General features: G+C 38.8%; 1 protein-coding gene across 1 annotated transcript; it reads right to left on the reverse strand.

Moving 5' to 3' along the window:
• Nucleotides 1–254: 254 nt before the first annotated feature.
• Nucleotides 255–16,040, reverse strand: LOC106060340 (uncharacterized). The gene is made up of 6 exons (XM_056021853.1): nucleotides 15,865–16,040; nucleotides 10,664–10,747; nucleotides 9,687–9,914; nucleotides 7,649–7,870; nucleotides 5,429–5,533; nucleotides 255–3,071 (listed from the first exon to the last, which is right to left on the reverse strand). The coding sequence occupies exons 2-6, from the start codon at nucleotides 10,670–10,672 to the stop codon at nucleotides 2,913–2,915; spliced, it is 723 nt and encodes a 240-aa protein (XP_055877828.1). The 5' UTR covers nucleotides 10,673–10,747; nucleotides 15,865–16,040; the 3' UTR covers nucleotides 255–2,912.
• Between the last annotated feature and the right edge of the window lie 1,091 nt (nucleotides 16,041–17,131).

The raw sequence follows: 17,131 nt of genomic DNA on the forward strand, positions 1-17,131 counted from the left end.
TAATATGTTGGGTTGTTGCTTTTTTTTTTTTGTATACTATGCTTCAGTGTTTTATGTATTGTTGCAAGCTGGCCAGGTATGCAGGTTGGCCAGGTACGAATAGAGCAACAGTTATCTGTAGCCTTCAACATGAAAATGAGACCCGCAGACGTGTAGATTTAAATAATCGCCTTGCCTCCCTCTAGAATAGTTCACACTAAAAAAAATGTATACACAAATCACAATAGATTTTTTTAAAATAACAAAACAAACAGTCTTTGTAACAACTTTTATTCAAGCCCCGAAAGTGTATATAATATGAACATATGAATATATACACATGAATCTTTTTTAGAACATTATATGTGGCTGAGCGGTAAAGCACTTGGCTTCTGAACCGGGGACCGGGGTTCGAATCCTGGTGAAGACTGGGATTTTTTATTTCGTGATCTTCGGGCGCCTCTGAGTCTACCCAGCTCTAATGGGTACCTGACATAAGTTAGGGAAAAGTAAAGGCGGTTGGTCGTTGTGCTGGCCACATGACACCCTTGTTAACCGTAGGCCACAGAAACAGATGACCTTTACATTATCTGCCCTATAGACCACAAGGTCTGAAAGGGGAACTTTACTTTACTTTATATGTACACGTAGTTGTGAAGGATCATTAAATTACAGCGAAGTCACAATAGTTGTAGATATAGTCGTTAGCCTATTACATTAGTTATATACATATATATCTATTAGTTTATTTGAAATGACACGATTTTAATTCTACATCTAGTAACAATAAAACTAGGGCCTCAACAAGGCTACAGATTCTAGTATACAAACTCGCGACATACAAGTCTAGACCAAAAGTGAGCTTTTCAGTTGGTTTTGCTTTGTGACAAAGGTGTTTATAAACAGCTTATATGATTTGCTTCAAAAAAAAACAACATTAAACACAAGAAAACTTTAAAACACAAGTCTGATTCCTAGCAGACGTATTAAAATCTCAAAGAGAAGGCATATTATTATTTCGTTCAATAAGTACAATTCAAGAAAATATATATTTAAAAAAATTCAAAGCTTTTAGTGAGTAACATTGCATCAATTATTATGAAACAAACATGAAATTTATTTTGAGTAGATATAAACCAACAATAATCAATTTGTGCGATTGGAAATATTTTCATTATTTTTGTTTATCACAACTTTTATGCTTCTAGCATCCTCTGTGCGCTATGGTCCGATCACTTTTGTGGACCAGTGCAGTGTGGGAAGAGGGGGTATCTGGGAGAAGGTCTCCCGTGCTGCCTTTTCAAAAACAATTACATTTATGAAAAGTCGCTCGACTGATTTCGAATTCGAGCCTCCAAGATAGCGGACTTGTTAGCCACTGAGCTATCCAAGTACTTATAGAAGTAGAAGGTTTTATAGTAGTCGTACTTTAATATAACAAAAACAATGTTAACTCTTTCTCTCCGTAATTATTTACCACATTCTGGTGGAATCAACGCTGGTATCGTCAGTTAGGAGAGAAAGAGTTAACATCTAAAGCTTTATTACACTGAATGACGAGAATAACTACATACATAGTAAAGACACGGAATATAGTCAGTACACAACCTCACACAAATGTAAACAAACATTAGGGGCGACAATCGATATAAACAAATTCACGACAATAGTATATTTGTCAGTTTTTAAAATGTAACGAAAGACCCAATTCTCCACATAAGGATTATCTCACCTTAGTGTAGTAGGCCCTAACTTTTTTTTCATTGATTCGTGTGTTGTCAATAGACAATAAATAATTATGCAAATTTTCAAATTGATCTGAGAATGTGGAAGGGGAGACCATGAACACAGACAGAGAAGTTCATAAAATTTTGGTGTAAAAAATCGCCTTCCAAAAATTTACATTTTTTTTATTTATTTTTGTTTTATCGTTTTTGCCTTTTGTAGACACAAGATCTTTGGGGCTCGCAAAAACCTTCCTTCATGGAACAGTACCAGGAAAAAGAAGAAGAGGCAGACAGAGAAAGCGATGGGAGGACAACATAAAAGAATGAACGGGCCTGTCATTGAAAGAGGTTTTAAACAAGGCAAAAGACAGGGAGGAATGGAGAAAGACGGCCGACGAGTCTTGCTTGGTGCCCCAACCGTCCAACAGACAAAGGGATAGGTAAAAGTATAAAAAAAAAAGACACATTGTATGCTTGAAGTAGGTCAGAGATGGCCTCAGAGATGGCCTCAGAGATCTCAGCGATGGCCTCAGAGATGGCCTCAGATAGATCTGTCTAAGGTGCATGATAGCAAAATGTGTTTATAAAAAAAACAACAGGTTTTTAATCCAAATATTTATTTAAAAAAAACTATGTTCAGAGGAAACGGTTAAATTATTTTATTCATAAATCCATATACCATAAAACAGTACAATACGCAAAAATCTTATTAATAAAATAAACGAGTAACTTTGGCTAGCATAGATAGTATAATCGAACATAAGACGAAATTTATAAGATTTTTCATCTCGTATTTTACCTCTTATCTTACAAAATAAATTTTACAAATTTTAACCTTTTCGGGAATGGGCCAATATTTTTTGTAAAACTCAACTTTTCATTGTTTATATTTGCAAAAATTGTTGAACACTTCTGTTAAAATATACATCGGAGAGTTCCGTTTACGGCAGTTAACTACAAATATATTGATAAAATTAGTGCTAAACTAAAAAGCCTGAACTATATAAATCTGTAATGTCATCGTGTTGACGAAATGGAAAAAAAATATACATCTTGAGTTCCATCAATGACATTTGTATGTCTGTATGTCATCTTGATGTATACATGACATCCTGATGCCCACGAGTCTGTGGTGTGTATGCTAATGTCATGTCGAATATGCGTGTGTATGCGTGGTACGATGTATGATAAGATGTATTCTTATTTTCAAGCTCTGCCATAGGCATGGAAGACAAACACATTCAAGAGAATTATGATGGTGGTCAGTATTGGTCCAACGATCATACCAGCGATGCTTAAGTTTCTGGCTGTGTAGGCGCTCTCCTGCGCCTGGAGTCTGTTGCCTTGAGCCAGATAAGACTGTGACTGAAAAAATGGGGGGGGGGGGGAGAGAGAGAAATAAAACATTGATTACATCACAATTGGTACAAGTCACTGGCTGGCGTAGTTCAGTGTTAGTAAGGACTTGTAGGACTTATCAGAGTGTCGGTAGGACTTATCAGAGTGTTGGTAGGACTTATCAGAGTGTTGGTATGACTTATTAGAGTGTTGGCAGGACTTATCAGAGTGTTGGTAGGACTTATTAGAGTGTTGGTAGGACTTATTAGAGTGTTGGTAGGACTTATTAGAGTGTTGGTAGGACTTATCAGAGTGTTGGTAGGACTTATCAGAGTGTTGGTAGGACTTATCAGAGTGTTGGTAGGACTTATTAGAGTGTTGGTATGACTTATTAGAGTGTTGGTAGGACTTATTAGAGTGTTGGTAGGACTTATTAGAGTGTTGGTAGGACTTATCAGAGTGTTGGTAGGACTTATTAGAGTGTTGGTATGACTTATTAGAGTGTTGGTATGACTTATTAGAGTGTTGGTATGACTTATTAGAGTGTTGGTAGGACTTATTAGAGTGTTGGTAGGACTTATTAGAGGGTTGGTAGGACTTATTAGAGTGTTGGTAGGACTTATTAGAGTGTTGGTAGGACTTATTAGAGTGTTGGTAGGACTTATTAGAGTGTTGGTAGGACTTATTAGAGTGTTGGTAGGACTTATTAAGTCTTTTAAGTGAAAGCTTTGTGTGCATCCACAGTCACTTCAGACAGGAGGAGAATACTCTACAATGCTGTATATTATTTTTCATTTCTTAAATGAATTATAATTCTTTTAACTAATCTTTACACCTAAACCATATTAGCAGAAGATTGTATATAGCAAATGGGTGGGTCACTTCAGACAGGAGGAGAATACTCTACAATACTTTATATTATTTTTCATTTCTTAAATGGATTATAATTCTTTTCACTAATCTTTACACCTAAACCATATTAGCAGAAGATTGTATATAGAAAATAAAAACTACACAAGTTAATGAGATTTTACAAAAAGTAGAATTACAGAAATGGGAATCGATTGGAGCATGTCTTTTCATCCAGAGAAATACCAGTCATAAATAGTAACAAAACAAAACTAAAGCAAATATTACTTATTTTATTAATGAATGCATATTAGCTCAGCGGTAAAGCACCTGGCTTCCAAATCTGGGATCCCAGGTTCGAATCCTGTTGAAAAAAGAATTTTTATTTATTTCGGAATCCCTACGGAGCCTCTGAATCCACCCAGCTCTAAAGGGCACCTGACATTAGTTGGGTAAAAGTTAAGGTGGCTGGTCGTTGTGCTGGCCACATGGCACCCTTGTTAACCGTGGGCCGCAGGAACAGGTGACCAATTGATCGCTACGTCTGAAAGTGGAACTAAACCAGTTACACAAGGCGGAAATGGCTAGGTGTTATCATAGAACCCCAATATTGATCAAATTACTCAAAAACCAAACAAAACATTTAGAGCTTGTCACTACGCCTCTGCACGGAATCATAATTTACAAATACAAATACAAAACCTGCGGAAATACTAAGAAAGACACAATCTTATCTTATCTTATCTTATAAAATACAGACGTTACTTCAAAAAAGAAGATGATTACGTCCTACGCGTCATGCATTTAGTCATGCATATTAACCAATGACTTAAATTCTGCCAAGTCACTGGTTTTTTCCTGGCTAGCTCAGGCAACCCATTCCATGCTCTAATAGCACTAGGGAAGAAGGAGCATTTGTACAAATTTGTCCTAGCATATGGGACGAGGAATGTGCCTTTATTTTTTGTGTCTTTCAGAGTATTTTATTAAATTTTGTATTTGAAGATTGTGGTTCAGTGTTTTATGTATTATTGCTACTTTACTTTTGAGTCTTCTGTCCTGAAGGCTTTCTAAATTTAGTGATTTTACTAAAGGTGTTACTCTAGTCAAATGTGAATATTCGTTTGTTATGAATCGCACTGCTCTATTTTGTGTCTGTTCTAGTTTCTTAATGTTTTCTTGAGTTAAGGGGTCCCAAACAGAGGATGCATATTCTATTATTGTCAGCTATGTCCGAAAAGAATAAAGACACTTTTCTTATCCCACGTGCCGTGTCAAATTCGTACAAGTTCTCCTTCTTCCCTAGTGTCATTAGATCATGAAATAGTTTGCCTGAATCCGACAGGAAAACGAACCACTTGGCAGAGTCTGGGTCACATGTATGACTAGATTGACCCATGACATGCATAGTACGTAACTATCTTATCTTTTAAAGTAAAGTAACTTATAAGATAAGATAATAATTAATCGTGGAATTCGAACCTAGTTGGCAGGTTGGAGCTCTATCCCCAGGTCCTATATACTAGTTTACTTACTTGCTGAGCCTTGACCAGAGCACAAACTCCAAGGGGCAGACAACAGAACAAGAGGACGAACACACTCAGGCAGGTGTAGTCCTTGATTTCTTCCACAACAATAGTCTAGAAAGAAACAAAAAGAAAGTCTCAGTAGAAGTTCATAAAAGTGTTATGACATGATTAGGAATTAGTTATTTGTTTCGGGAATAGGGTAAAGTTTTGCTTAGCGACGATGACGTAAAGTTGGTTAAAAAACAGGAACGCTCTAAGTGACGCTACAAAGAAGACGCTTCGTGGAGAGCAGTAGAATAGAGATACGGATTTAAGGACATAGCTGACATCGGACGATTCCCTTTTTTAGTATTAAATATATTTGTAGAACAACATCAGCGTCGACTACATATTTTGATTGTTTCGGCCTTTCGCCGGTGTTACTGGAGTAGTTCGAGTTCAGTATTACTTCCAGTAAGACGTAGATCTACACACTAGATATATTTCCAAAAATAAAACACCGCGCGGAAGCCTTAACGAAAGAAACAGTTTACAATAGAGTCTGAAACATAAAATAATCCAGAAATAAATAAAACAACGAAACAAAAACAACGTTAATTTAACACTTTCTCTCCGTAATTATTTACCACATTCTGGTGGAATCAACGCTGGTATCGTCAGTTCGGAAAAAAAATGTTGTTTTTTTTAAGTTAGGGATTGTACGTAAGACAATTTGAATTCGCGGGTCAGAAGCATGTTTGCTGTCTGTGTATAAAAGGAGGGGGTGTGGGTCTAGAGACATTGGCCTAGCTAAGCTGGGGTGGGGTGGGGGGAGGGTGCGGAGAATTTGAAAATCTCCCGCGCCCCCACTTGAGGGTCCCCCAGATGAGTGTTCGAAATTTCTTTTACATTAAATATTACATACTACGCATAATGCAGGGGCACTAAAAAAAAAAAAAGGTCAAGCCCACAGGCCCCCCCCCCCCCAGCTGATGGCGAATGCCTAGCTACACCACTGTCCAGAGATAGATATGGGAAGAAAGAGAACATTCAATTCAATATTTCACGGGCTGAAAAATTAAAAGGGGGAGGGGGGTCTTTTATTGTACGATCAGAGTAGAAGGAGGGGATATTCTGGCCATTATAAACTACATGAGAATGAGAACAAATCAACGGGCGTAGCCGGTGGGTAATGCTAGTATATTATAATATTTATTTCATTAGTTAGGACGTTCCTTCAGTACTGAACATTGTTACGTCCAACGAGGAAGCCGTAGCCTCAATGTCTCATAGAGAAAACAAAAGTCTTTTTTTTAACACTACATTTTGTGAATTGTATTCTATAATGTTTGCTTATTCATATTTTACACTACCAGAAAAACAAAGAATAAAAATAAGATAATAAACATTAGTCATTAGCGCTTTTCTTTACTAATAACATTTTGTACCGACGTTATGTTGTCAGCGCTATGATATCTTTTACAAAAGGGGTGAGATCTCCTACATGGGCTTTGTCTTTGATTCTGTAGATTAGAGACAAGTTCAGTATTTCACCCACACACAAACCATTTCTCCATGTCTTCCCATTGGTTTGTTTGTTATTTTCTATCTGCCTCTTCTCTTCCCTACAGAAAGATCTTGGCGAGCCCAGAGGATTTTTGTTATGCGTTTTACAGTTGTCAGCAACAAGAGGCGTAGTGATGGGGGGGGGGCGGCAAAGGGGACACAAAGCCCCGGGCGACACACGCAGAGAGGCTCCAAAAACAAATATTGTAGATATTTTATTTAGGTAATAATACATTCTAAGGAGGCGCGGTGGCTGAACGGTACAGGGGTCTGGGGTTCGAATCCTGGTAAAGACTGGGATTTTTAATTTCGGGATTTTCGGTCGCCTCTGAGTCCACCCAGCTGTAATGGGTACCTGACTTTAGTTAGGAAAAAAAATTTGGGGCACCACTGAAAAGTAAACGCCTATGGAAAATGGGAGGTGTTCGCACGTTTTGATTACTACGTCTCTGCAGCAGCCCATGGGGGAGCCCAATCATCAATGTGATCCTGTTGAGGATTTTCTAGTGCGTGGTTCCATTATCCCACTTTTATCCATCAGTCACAACCACTTTCCTAGTGCGTTGAGAATTACAGCAATCAAAAACAACGCCACAGGAGTCCAAACCATTCATTCAGACTTTCATTTTGAATCAGTCACATTATTTACCAGATTTCTTTACAAATGTGAACCAAACTTACGGCACTCGAGTGGCCAGGTTGGACCACTACAACATTGTTTGAAATGGAAGAATTCATAGCAGACATGTGCTGTGGGTAGCCGTGGCTCATGTTCAGCATGCGGTCGTCATAGAATCTTGGCGTCTGGTATGGATTGCTGCCCATGTTCCAGCGTGGCCTCCTGTCATCTTCCCGCTCGGGAACTAACAGATCAACATCGTCATCGGGTCCTGGTTTGTGTACCTAGTAAAAAAAACACAAGATCTAGATATTTCTGCATTCCTAATACCAACATTTGTGTATCTCTATTTTTTTATTATTAAATGTGCAATTGCCCGCGTGGGGGGAGAAAGGCTGGGTGACCAAAGCAAACATGGAGGAGATTAGTGGATCAAGAAGCAGAGAAAGCAGGATGGACATGAGGCCAACTTAGGGGAATGCCCAGAACAGAGTCTGATGGCGAAGCACTGCGGTATGACTGTGTCCCTATGCTCCACTGGGAATCAAAAGATTTCAAGTCAGTTATTCGAGTAGGCCTATTTATGCTGTGTCAAGTCCATAAAAACGGTGGGGAGCGTGGTCGAGAGGCCAAGTACGCTTGAACTTGGCTTGGCTTGGCTACCTAGAAGGGGGCTCGAGGTTCGACACCCGACTCGGACAGAGTTGTGTTTACTGAGCGCCTAAAGGCAGCACGGAAAATGCTATAAGCATGAAAGTAGCGCTATATAAAAGCTATAATAATAATAATAATAAAAACAATATGAGCTAAAGAAAAAGGGTACTTTCTCTACTGTGGTGTCACTCAAACCTTCTCAAGCATTTACCAGTGGCGTTATTTTCAATCATCTTGAATAAAGAGCCAAAAAAAAATTGGCCCCATATCTCTAATAGCCTGAGGCCTTATCAAGTCTAAAACAGGCCCCACGTAAAGATAAACAAAAACCTGATTTGCAGACGTCTTATAATATGTAGCTTTTTATGTAACTTTTTTACACAATAGTTTCACTTGTGGAGGCGCGGTGGCCGAGTGGTAACGTGATTGCCTTCTGAAGGATCCCGGGTTCGAATCCTGGTGAAGACATGGATTTTTTATTTCAGGATCTTAAAGGTGCCTCTGAGTCCACACAGCTCTAATGGTTACCTGACATTAGTTCGGGAAAAGTAGAGGTCGTTGTGCTGGCCACGTGACACCCTCGTTAACTGTGGGCCACAAACAACAGATGACCTTTCCATCATCTGCCACATAGATAGACACAGCTCTAATGGTTACCTGACATTAGTTCGGGAAAAGTAGAGGTCGTTGTGCTGGCCACGTGACACCCTCGTTAACTGTGGGCCACAAACAACAGATGACCTTTCCATCATCTGCCACATAGATAGACACAGCTCTAATGGTTACCTGACATTAGTTCGGGAAAAGTAGAGGTCGTTGTGCTGGCCACGTGACACCCTCGTTAACTGTGGGCCACAAACAACAGATGACCTTTCCATCATCTGCCACATAGATAGACACAGCTCTAATGGTTACCTGACATTAGTTCGGGAAAAGTAGAGGTCGTTGTGCTGGCCACGTGACACCCTCGTTAACTGTGGGCCACAAACAACAGATGACGTTTCCATCATCTGCCACATAGATAGACACAGCTCTAATGGTTACCTGACATTAGTTCGGGAAAAGTAGAGGTCGTTGTGCTGGCCACGTGACAACCTCGTTAACTGTGGGCCACAAACAACAGATGACCTTTCCATCATCTGCCACATAGATAGACACAGCTCTAATGGTTACCTGACATTAGTTCGGGAAAAGCAGAGGTCGTTGTGCTGGCCACGTGACACCCTCGTTAACTGTGGGCCACAAACAACAGATGACCTTTCCATCATCTGCCACATAGATAGACACAGCTCTAATGGTTACCTGACATTAGTTCGGGAAAAGTAGAGGTCGTTGTGCTGGCCACATGACACCCTCGTGAACTGTGGGCCACAACAACAGGTGACCTTTCCACCATCTGCCCCATAGATTGCAAGGTCTGAAAGGGGGACTTTACTTTTTACTTACACTTGTATAGTAATCAGGGGGTTCCTCAAAGCCATCCTGTTGTTCCTCATGGTCTCTGTACTCTCTGTACTCTGTTGGGTGCATCTTCCTCTCTACCTCCGTTGCTAATGGGATGTAATTATCGCTGTAGCCACTGGCTCCTGCTTGTTGATTTCGAATGGGATGCCACGGCTCTGATGTGTCTTCGCCCTCGGCAAGAAGGAGCTCCTCGTCAGCGTAATAATTAGACTGTCAGTAACAATGTTATTTGGTAAATAATAATAATATAATAATTGGGTTTATCAGGTAACAATAATTAGTTTTAAAAGGTGTAAGCCATAATTGTAATAAAATAAACACATTTTTTTAATGATGGCTGAGTGGGTTTGGGAATGGATGGAATGATGGTCAGACGGACTGACGGACGGACAGACAGACGGACAGATTAGAGAGAGAGATAGATAGATAGATAGATAGATAGATAGATAGATAGATAGATAGATAGTATCTAATAATTGTACACGCACTCCTTACTTAATACAACATTTTTCTTTAAGCTAAATTTCAGGTATTAGTCCCACGATCTTTTCTATATTGATATTGTTTTTAAAGATGTTTTTATAGCAAAATGTACATTTTTAATTTCTTTATTTCGAATTATTTTGAGCTAGTAAGAAATAAGACTTATAGAAGTAGAGATGAAACTTCCAAACAATAAGAGCAGCGGCCCTGAGCGGATGTTATTGTCTTCTTGTTTAGTGCAGAGATAAACAGAAAATGTCGGGTATATAATAGGTCAATGCTTGTTCTTCTATGGGAGAAAACGGAGTTTGATTGGCTGATAGAAACTTGGCAATACCGGATAGTTTCATTGGAATAAATGTATCAAAGTGAATTCTATCTTAAGAAAATTATTTTTCAATAGAAGAATTATGAAGGTCAGTGTCCTATTGTTTAATCTGATACAAAGATTTATTTGGAATAAAGTTGAGTCTTACCTTATTCATTTCTATCACGTGATGTGTCCTCTGATGCTATTTTTAGAATTGACTCCGCCTTCAACGTGTTTGTATTGAGTATTACTGTAAAAACAACACAAAGTATTGATTTTCTTATCAAGTTCGAAAGCATTCACGTGTGAGGTCATACAGTCAAAGCATTCACATGGGAGGTCACTGTTGATACCAGTCGTTGACTTGTAGCACCAAACTGCTTGCAGACAACTAAACCGCTGTAGGCATAATATATCTTAACTAATAAACTTGAACATCCTTTGTAAACAATACTGAATATAGCTTTATAATATAGACCATATCAAGTAAATATGAGGTTACTAAATGCACTAGACTTAAGTAACAATATTTCTAGCTCACTTAAATAACACTTTTAGTCTCACGTTCATGATTTTCGGAATTCGATTGTTCTTAATCCGGCGGTCACGACCAATCCAGTGCAGACGGCGTTGTCTGAAGATGGTAAAGATGCTGGAAAGACCCGTTCGAGCAAGCGTCTCAGTGGTACACACCCTTCTTGTCATTTGATTTTCAAGATCCTTTGGAGGTGGCTCAAGTGGAATGAATTTAGTTTTCTCTCTTGCTTTGACAGTGGCGTAGCATCCATGGCGCGAAGGGGTTCAATGAACCCGGGCCCACAGCCTGTGGCGCAACAACCATGGCGCCAAGGGGTTCATTGCGCTTGAACCCATGAACAGTTGGGGCCACATGAACACTTGGGATGATACCAAAGTAAAAATAAAATTGTACTTTGTGAAAACCGATGTCATAAAAAAAAAGGTTTGATTGATAAGCAGTTGTACAAACATAGACTTTTAGGATTTGTAGAGTCATAACGGAATCTAACCCAATGACATTATTACTTACAAAAAAGGTACGATCTTTGTTCTGGCATTGGATTGTCTTTTGATCAATGTACCAACACATTCAGATTACTCAATTTGTTGTCACACACTCAATTTGTCGTATTGTGGGGAGGGGGGGGGGGGCCACAGAGATATTCTTGAACCCGTGCCCACGTGTGCTTTGCTACGCACTGGTCCATGAGTCACTTGCGTGCAGTAGCGTGTTCAAAACTCCTACCCTGTAGACCTCCATTTTGGTCATTAAAGTGAGCTTCCGGTTTTTCAAAACTCTTGGTCTGATTCTGGCAAAGGTCGACGCAGCCTTCAACGTGGTGTTGACGGGCGTCGACTTTCAGCACGACATTGCTGGTAGACAATTAAACCACTGTAGGTGTAGGCCTTTTATATTTTGACTTATGAAACTTGAAATAACGTGAGTAACGTCTTAGATCTCAAAATTAAATTATGTTACATAGGTTAGGGTTGAAAAAAACAATAACTTTACTGCTTTGAACTACTTTACAAAACAACGCCTTGATCCAACTTTCTACAAAAAGTTCACGATCAATCAATATCGGATAAGAATTTATTTCCGGTTTCCAGTCTAGATATAATATATAAGTCTATGGTAGAATCTAATTGGCCCACTTAATTTCTCCCCCCACTTCCGAAATTGTTAGTTTAGAGCTTTGAATTATAGTTCTGTAACAAAACAAAGTTACAAGCATGCCTATTGAACAAAATGTATCACTTATAAATGACCTTTTTTAAAAAAAATATTATTTTTCGAATATTTTTTTTCGGCGGCGATCCTTAAAGTCTTAATCTAAATATGTGGGGTATCTTAATTATCTCTTCAAGGAACAAATCGGTTTTATTAGCAATGTAGTAAGGGCCTGTAAATTCATATTAGAATATTTTTCAAGTAAAACATTTTCAAAAGGTCATTTTTAATAGGATGAATACTGAGCTGCAGATGTTAGGAGAATGCGTTTCCTCAGTGAAGAATGCGAGAAAACGCTTTTGGCGTTGGGGCTTCGCCCAGGACACCAGTAGGGAAGCTTTCAGCGCTCACCCAGGCAACCTAACTGTCGAAAGTAAGGCATCAACATGGCTGTTTTGTTGTTTTTTTAATAGTTTTTTTTATAATTATTTTTTTCGGAGGCGATCCTTAAAGCCTTAATCTAAATATGTGGGGTATCTTATCTTTTCAAGGAACAAATCGGTTGTATTTGCAATGTAGTAAATTCATGTTAGAATATTTTTCAAGCAAAACATTTTCAAAAGGTCACTTTTGAATATGATGAATAATGAGTTGTAGATGTCAGGAGAATGCGTTTCTGCAGTGAAGAATACAAGAAAACGCTTTTGGCGTCGGGTCTGGGGAGCGCTAGCGCGGGGCGAAGCCCCGCCGCCAAGCACTATTTCTGGTATTGAAAGCCAACAAAATGCATATTCTGAGGTATCTACAGTGCATTTTCATGCTATTAAAAAGTTTTATTTCAAAAACCTAATGTGCTATTCTTACTGACTTAGACCCTACCTCGCCGTTCGGAGCATTTGACGTCAAGATGTTTCCATAAAAATCTGTCACTGGTAATATCTAAAGCCTCTTCCCACCTGCCATGAGGACCTCAATGAATGAGTGGCGTCAAGTTGTACTAGGATATCATTGCAACTCTTCTTATGTGTAATTTATTTTGTCGGAGAACATGTCCCGCAAACCTCATGCGTCGCTCTGTCACAATCTTACTAAAGGGTCGACTCCCAGTTCGGCATAGGATTTCCTTGATTTAAACCCGATCTCTATAACTGACTCCTAAAATCTGTCTTAGCCATCTTTGTTGAGCCACATTTAGTATTTTTTTAAATTTCGGCAGATGACTATTCACTGCAGTTTATTAAGGGAGCCCTGCCACTGGTAAAAATGTGTAACCACTCTTGAATACGCTCTTGGAATTAAGTGACTGTAGTTTGCTTTAGATTTTATATCGAAACGAAAAGTTTTATCGTCAAAATCATCTGTTGGGGGTTTTCCACCTTAAAATGCTCTGTAGGGGGATCTTAACCTCAAAACCATCTGGAGGGGTTTTAAACTTTAAACAAACGCCATCTGTAGAAGAGGGGTTTAAACTCAAAACTCCGGATTGGATTGGCTACGCTCAAATAATTTTAGTGTGTAGTTTGCTTTTTTTTATATTTAAGAGGTATTTTTAGCATTAAACCCCTCTGAATGGGGGTTTAAACTCAAAACCCCTTTTGGCAACGCTCATAGCATTTTGAGTGCGTAATTTGCTTTTTTTTTCTTACACTGAAGATGTATTTTTTAGCCTCAAACTCCCCTGGCGGGGGGTTTAAACTCAAAACCCCTTTGGCTGCGTTCATAGATTTTAGTGTGAGTAATTTGCTTTTATTTATATTGAAGAGGTACTTTTTAGCTTCAAACTCCACTGGAGGTGAGTTTAAACTCAAAACCCCTTTGACTACACTCAAAACATTTTGAGTGTATAATTTGCTTTGTTTTTATTATTAAAGAGGTATTTTTTACCTTCAAACCCCGCTGAAGTGGGGTTTAAACTAAAAACTAAGTCAAAACCCATTTAGCTACGCTCATAACATTTTGAGTGCGTAATTACCTTTTTTTTATATTGAAGAGGGGGTTTATCGTAAATTTCGGAGGGGGTTTTAAAATCAAAATCTCCCTAAACTGTGCTCTTGGAATTAGGGGATTTTCGTTTGCATTTTTGTTTTGTTTTGTTTTATAGAAGAGGGGGGGGGGGGTTAACTGCAAAAACCCCAAGTAGGGGGTTTAAAACTCAAAACCCCTGGTAGGGGTTTTTAAACTCGAACCCCCCTGGTAGGGGGTTTTAAACTCAAAACCCCCTGGTAAGGGGTTTTAAACTCAAAACCCCATTGGTTGTGCTGGGGCAATTGATGGTTTAGTATTAAAATATCACCTAAAATAAACAAAATCAAAGCAAAAAATCATTCACTAAATTCCGATCCCCCCCAAGGGGGGGGGGATTTCATTTCGGGGGGGGGGGTTTGAACCCCAACCCCCCCCCCTGGCTACGCCCATGAATATATATATATATATATATATATATATATATATATATATATATATATATATATATATATATATATATATATATATATATATATATATATATATATATATACATATATATATATATATATATATGTTTACTGAGCGTTAGGGTTAGGGATTGGAAAAAAATCGCCCCCCCCCCTCCAAAGTTCTGGATCCGCTAGTGACACACACACACACACTATATATAACAGTGATACTGAACCAACAAGATTTTCGCCAGGATTACCAACTTGAGGTTACAGCTTTGGAAGTAAAGAAAGAATTCAAATAGCTAAAAACTGTGAACACAATATGAACCAAAATGACTTAAACTTATCCCAACTGTAACCTTCTCCTACAGACGTACCAACTATTCCCCCCCCCCCCTCCAACCAGGGACATGTAATAACTGGAGCGTGCTAAAGTATTACTTCTATCGGAATATCACGTCATGACTTGATCGTCCGTTACCTTTGGAAAAAGTCCATTTAGGATGTCGGAGCGCAGAGCTTTGCCTTTTACTCTTTAACCACTGGATTGGGTCACACCAATATACGTAGTGCTGATCTACGGGCTCATGATATAGATCTATATCTCCGATTCCCAAGATAAAAGGATGTGCACAATATTTCACATAATGACGCTAACCCATTTGCGACCTCCATATTTTGCCACATCTAACGCCCGCAGTGGGTCTCATAAAGCTGTCTTTCGCTCTTTTCTTTTTCTGTGACTATCTTCGGCAAGGGCCTGTCTTTGAGTCTTAATAGTGTGCCCAGGGCCATTATGTAAGTACTCCAGTTGTCTCTTTCAGATGCCATTCGCTGCCAGCCACTTCCTGTACGCCAGTGAGGGCGAATTGGCTATAGATCAATAAGCTTAATAATAAATTTCAGAACTACCGTCTAGCGTGTCTCTGTGTTTTTTTAGTTGTGATGTCATTGTTATACTTATAGATTAAGCCTAGTGATGTTCATACTTATAGATGAAGCCGAGTGATGTTCATACTTGTGACAAGAGTTCGAGGTGTTGATGACAGTTTCTTTCACTCAACACGTCTTCACGCCAAGTTATACCTGTGTCATCTATGGTGTGGTTGCAAATGTTGTTTTTTGGGGGCAATGTTACATGTATTATATTACAAACAGTTACAATAGATGAAATGTGCACCAAACATTTAACCTTGAAATATGTATTTTAAAAAAACGGCACTTATAATGTCAAGAGTATATAACACACTAACTTACCCAGTGACACTGCACAGTTTCTCTCAAGGATCAAATATCCAGTAGAAATTCGTTAATTTCCTTTGCTAGCTCATTACGTACTTGAGATTTACATCCGGAATAGGTCCCAGTAGCACATCGTCAGTACCTTGTAATAGGAAATTGTAATGCCAACTACACGAGAATTACAAAAAAAATACCGATTCGCAAATGAGCTAAAGTATAGGAAAAGAACGGATGTTGGCAACACACAGCTTAAGCTCAATGAATCCATTCACCTTTTTCTTTTGTTAGCAATTCGATGTGTAGTTCGTAGTTCGAGTTTAACCATTATTTCTTTTAAACGTATTTAGCTGGAAAGTCGCTAGTTTGGTAGCACTTTTAGAATGAAGACCAAGGCCTACATTCAAAGTGTGTGACTGGCTGAGACGTCCTGATCTGTCACAAAAAAACGTTGCCAACTCAACGTTTGGGTAGGGCTTCGGTCACATTGCATGTATTCGACTTTTCCGTGTAATCTGCCATCATGATCACCTTGATAAAGGCGGATACAGCTGGGAGGGGCGGCCACTCCCTTCATGCGACTCCACCCCCCCCCCCCAGCCCCGCGCAAGACATCTTAAATTTAATATTTATAAATGTTTTATTAACTGTTATACATTTACCAAATACTACTAATGTATGTACCTATCAGAACATCTTTTAACTCTTTCTCACCGTAATTGTTTTCCACGTTTCCATTCAATCAATAAACATACTCAATTATTCAACTAATGATTGGTAATTAATTATTTGGTTTTATATCAAATGAGGGAAAACATGTGTACATTATTGGGAGATATAGTTTAAAGGACAAAGTTCTTCCCCTTTAGATAAGCATTTTTTTTTTGGGGGGGGGGTAAAAAAAGGATCTATATATATATATAATTCTCTCTTCCTCAAGAGTTTGGACGAGAAGCAAGAAGTAAAGGAAATATCACTCTCTTATTTCTGCGGATAGTCATCCCACGAAAAAAAAACAGGGGGGGGGGGGAGAGAACACGTTTTCACAGCTCGCTACGGATGGCTGCGCGCTGGACTGTCAAACCCTGACCGCTCCCATCCCAATTCGTTCTGCGGGAGGTTTGGACTAGGAAGTAAACAATCGTCAACTCTTGAAGGAACATCCGAAACATGTAAAACATTTTACAAACAAACATTTTAGAAACACTAAATAGCAGCGCCGGACTTCACCATTGTGACCAAAAAGTCATGGAAAGAGAACAAGTAATCTACTATGTATATTTAC

This window comes from Biomphalaria glabrata, chromosome 2 (assembly GCF_947242115.1).
Source record: "Biomphalaria glabrata chromosome 2, xgBioGlab47.1, whole genome shotgun sequence".
Classification (NCBI taxonomy): Eukaryota; Metazoa; Mollusca; class Gastropoda; family Planorbidae; genus Biomphalaria; species Biomphalaria glabrata.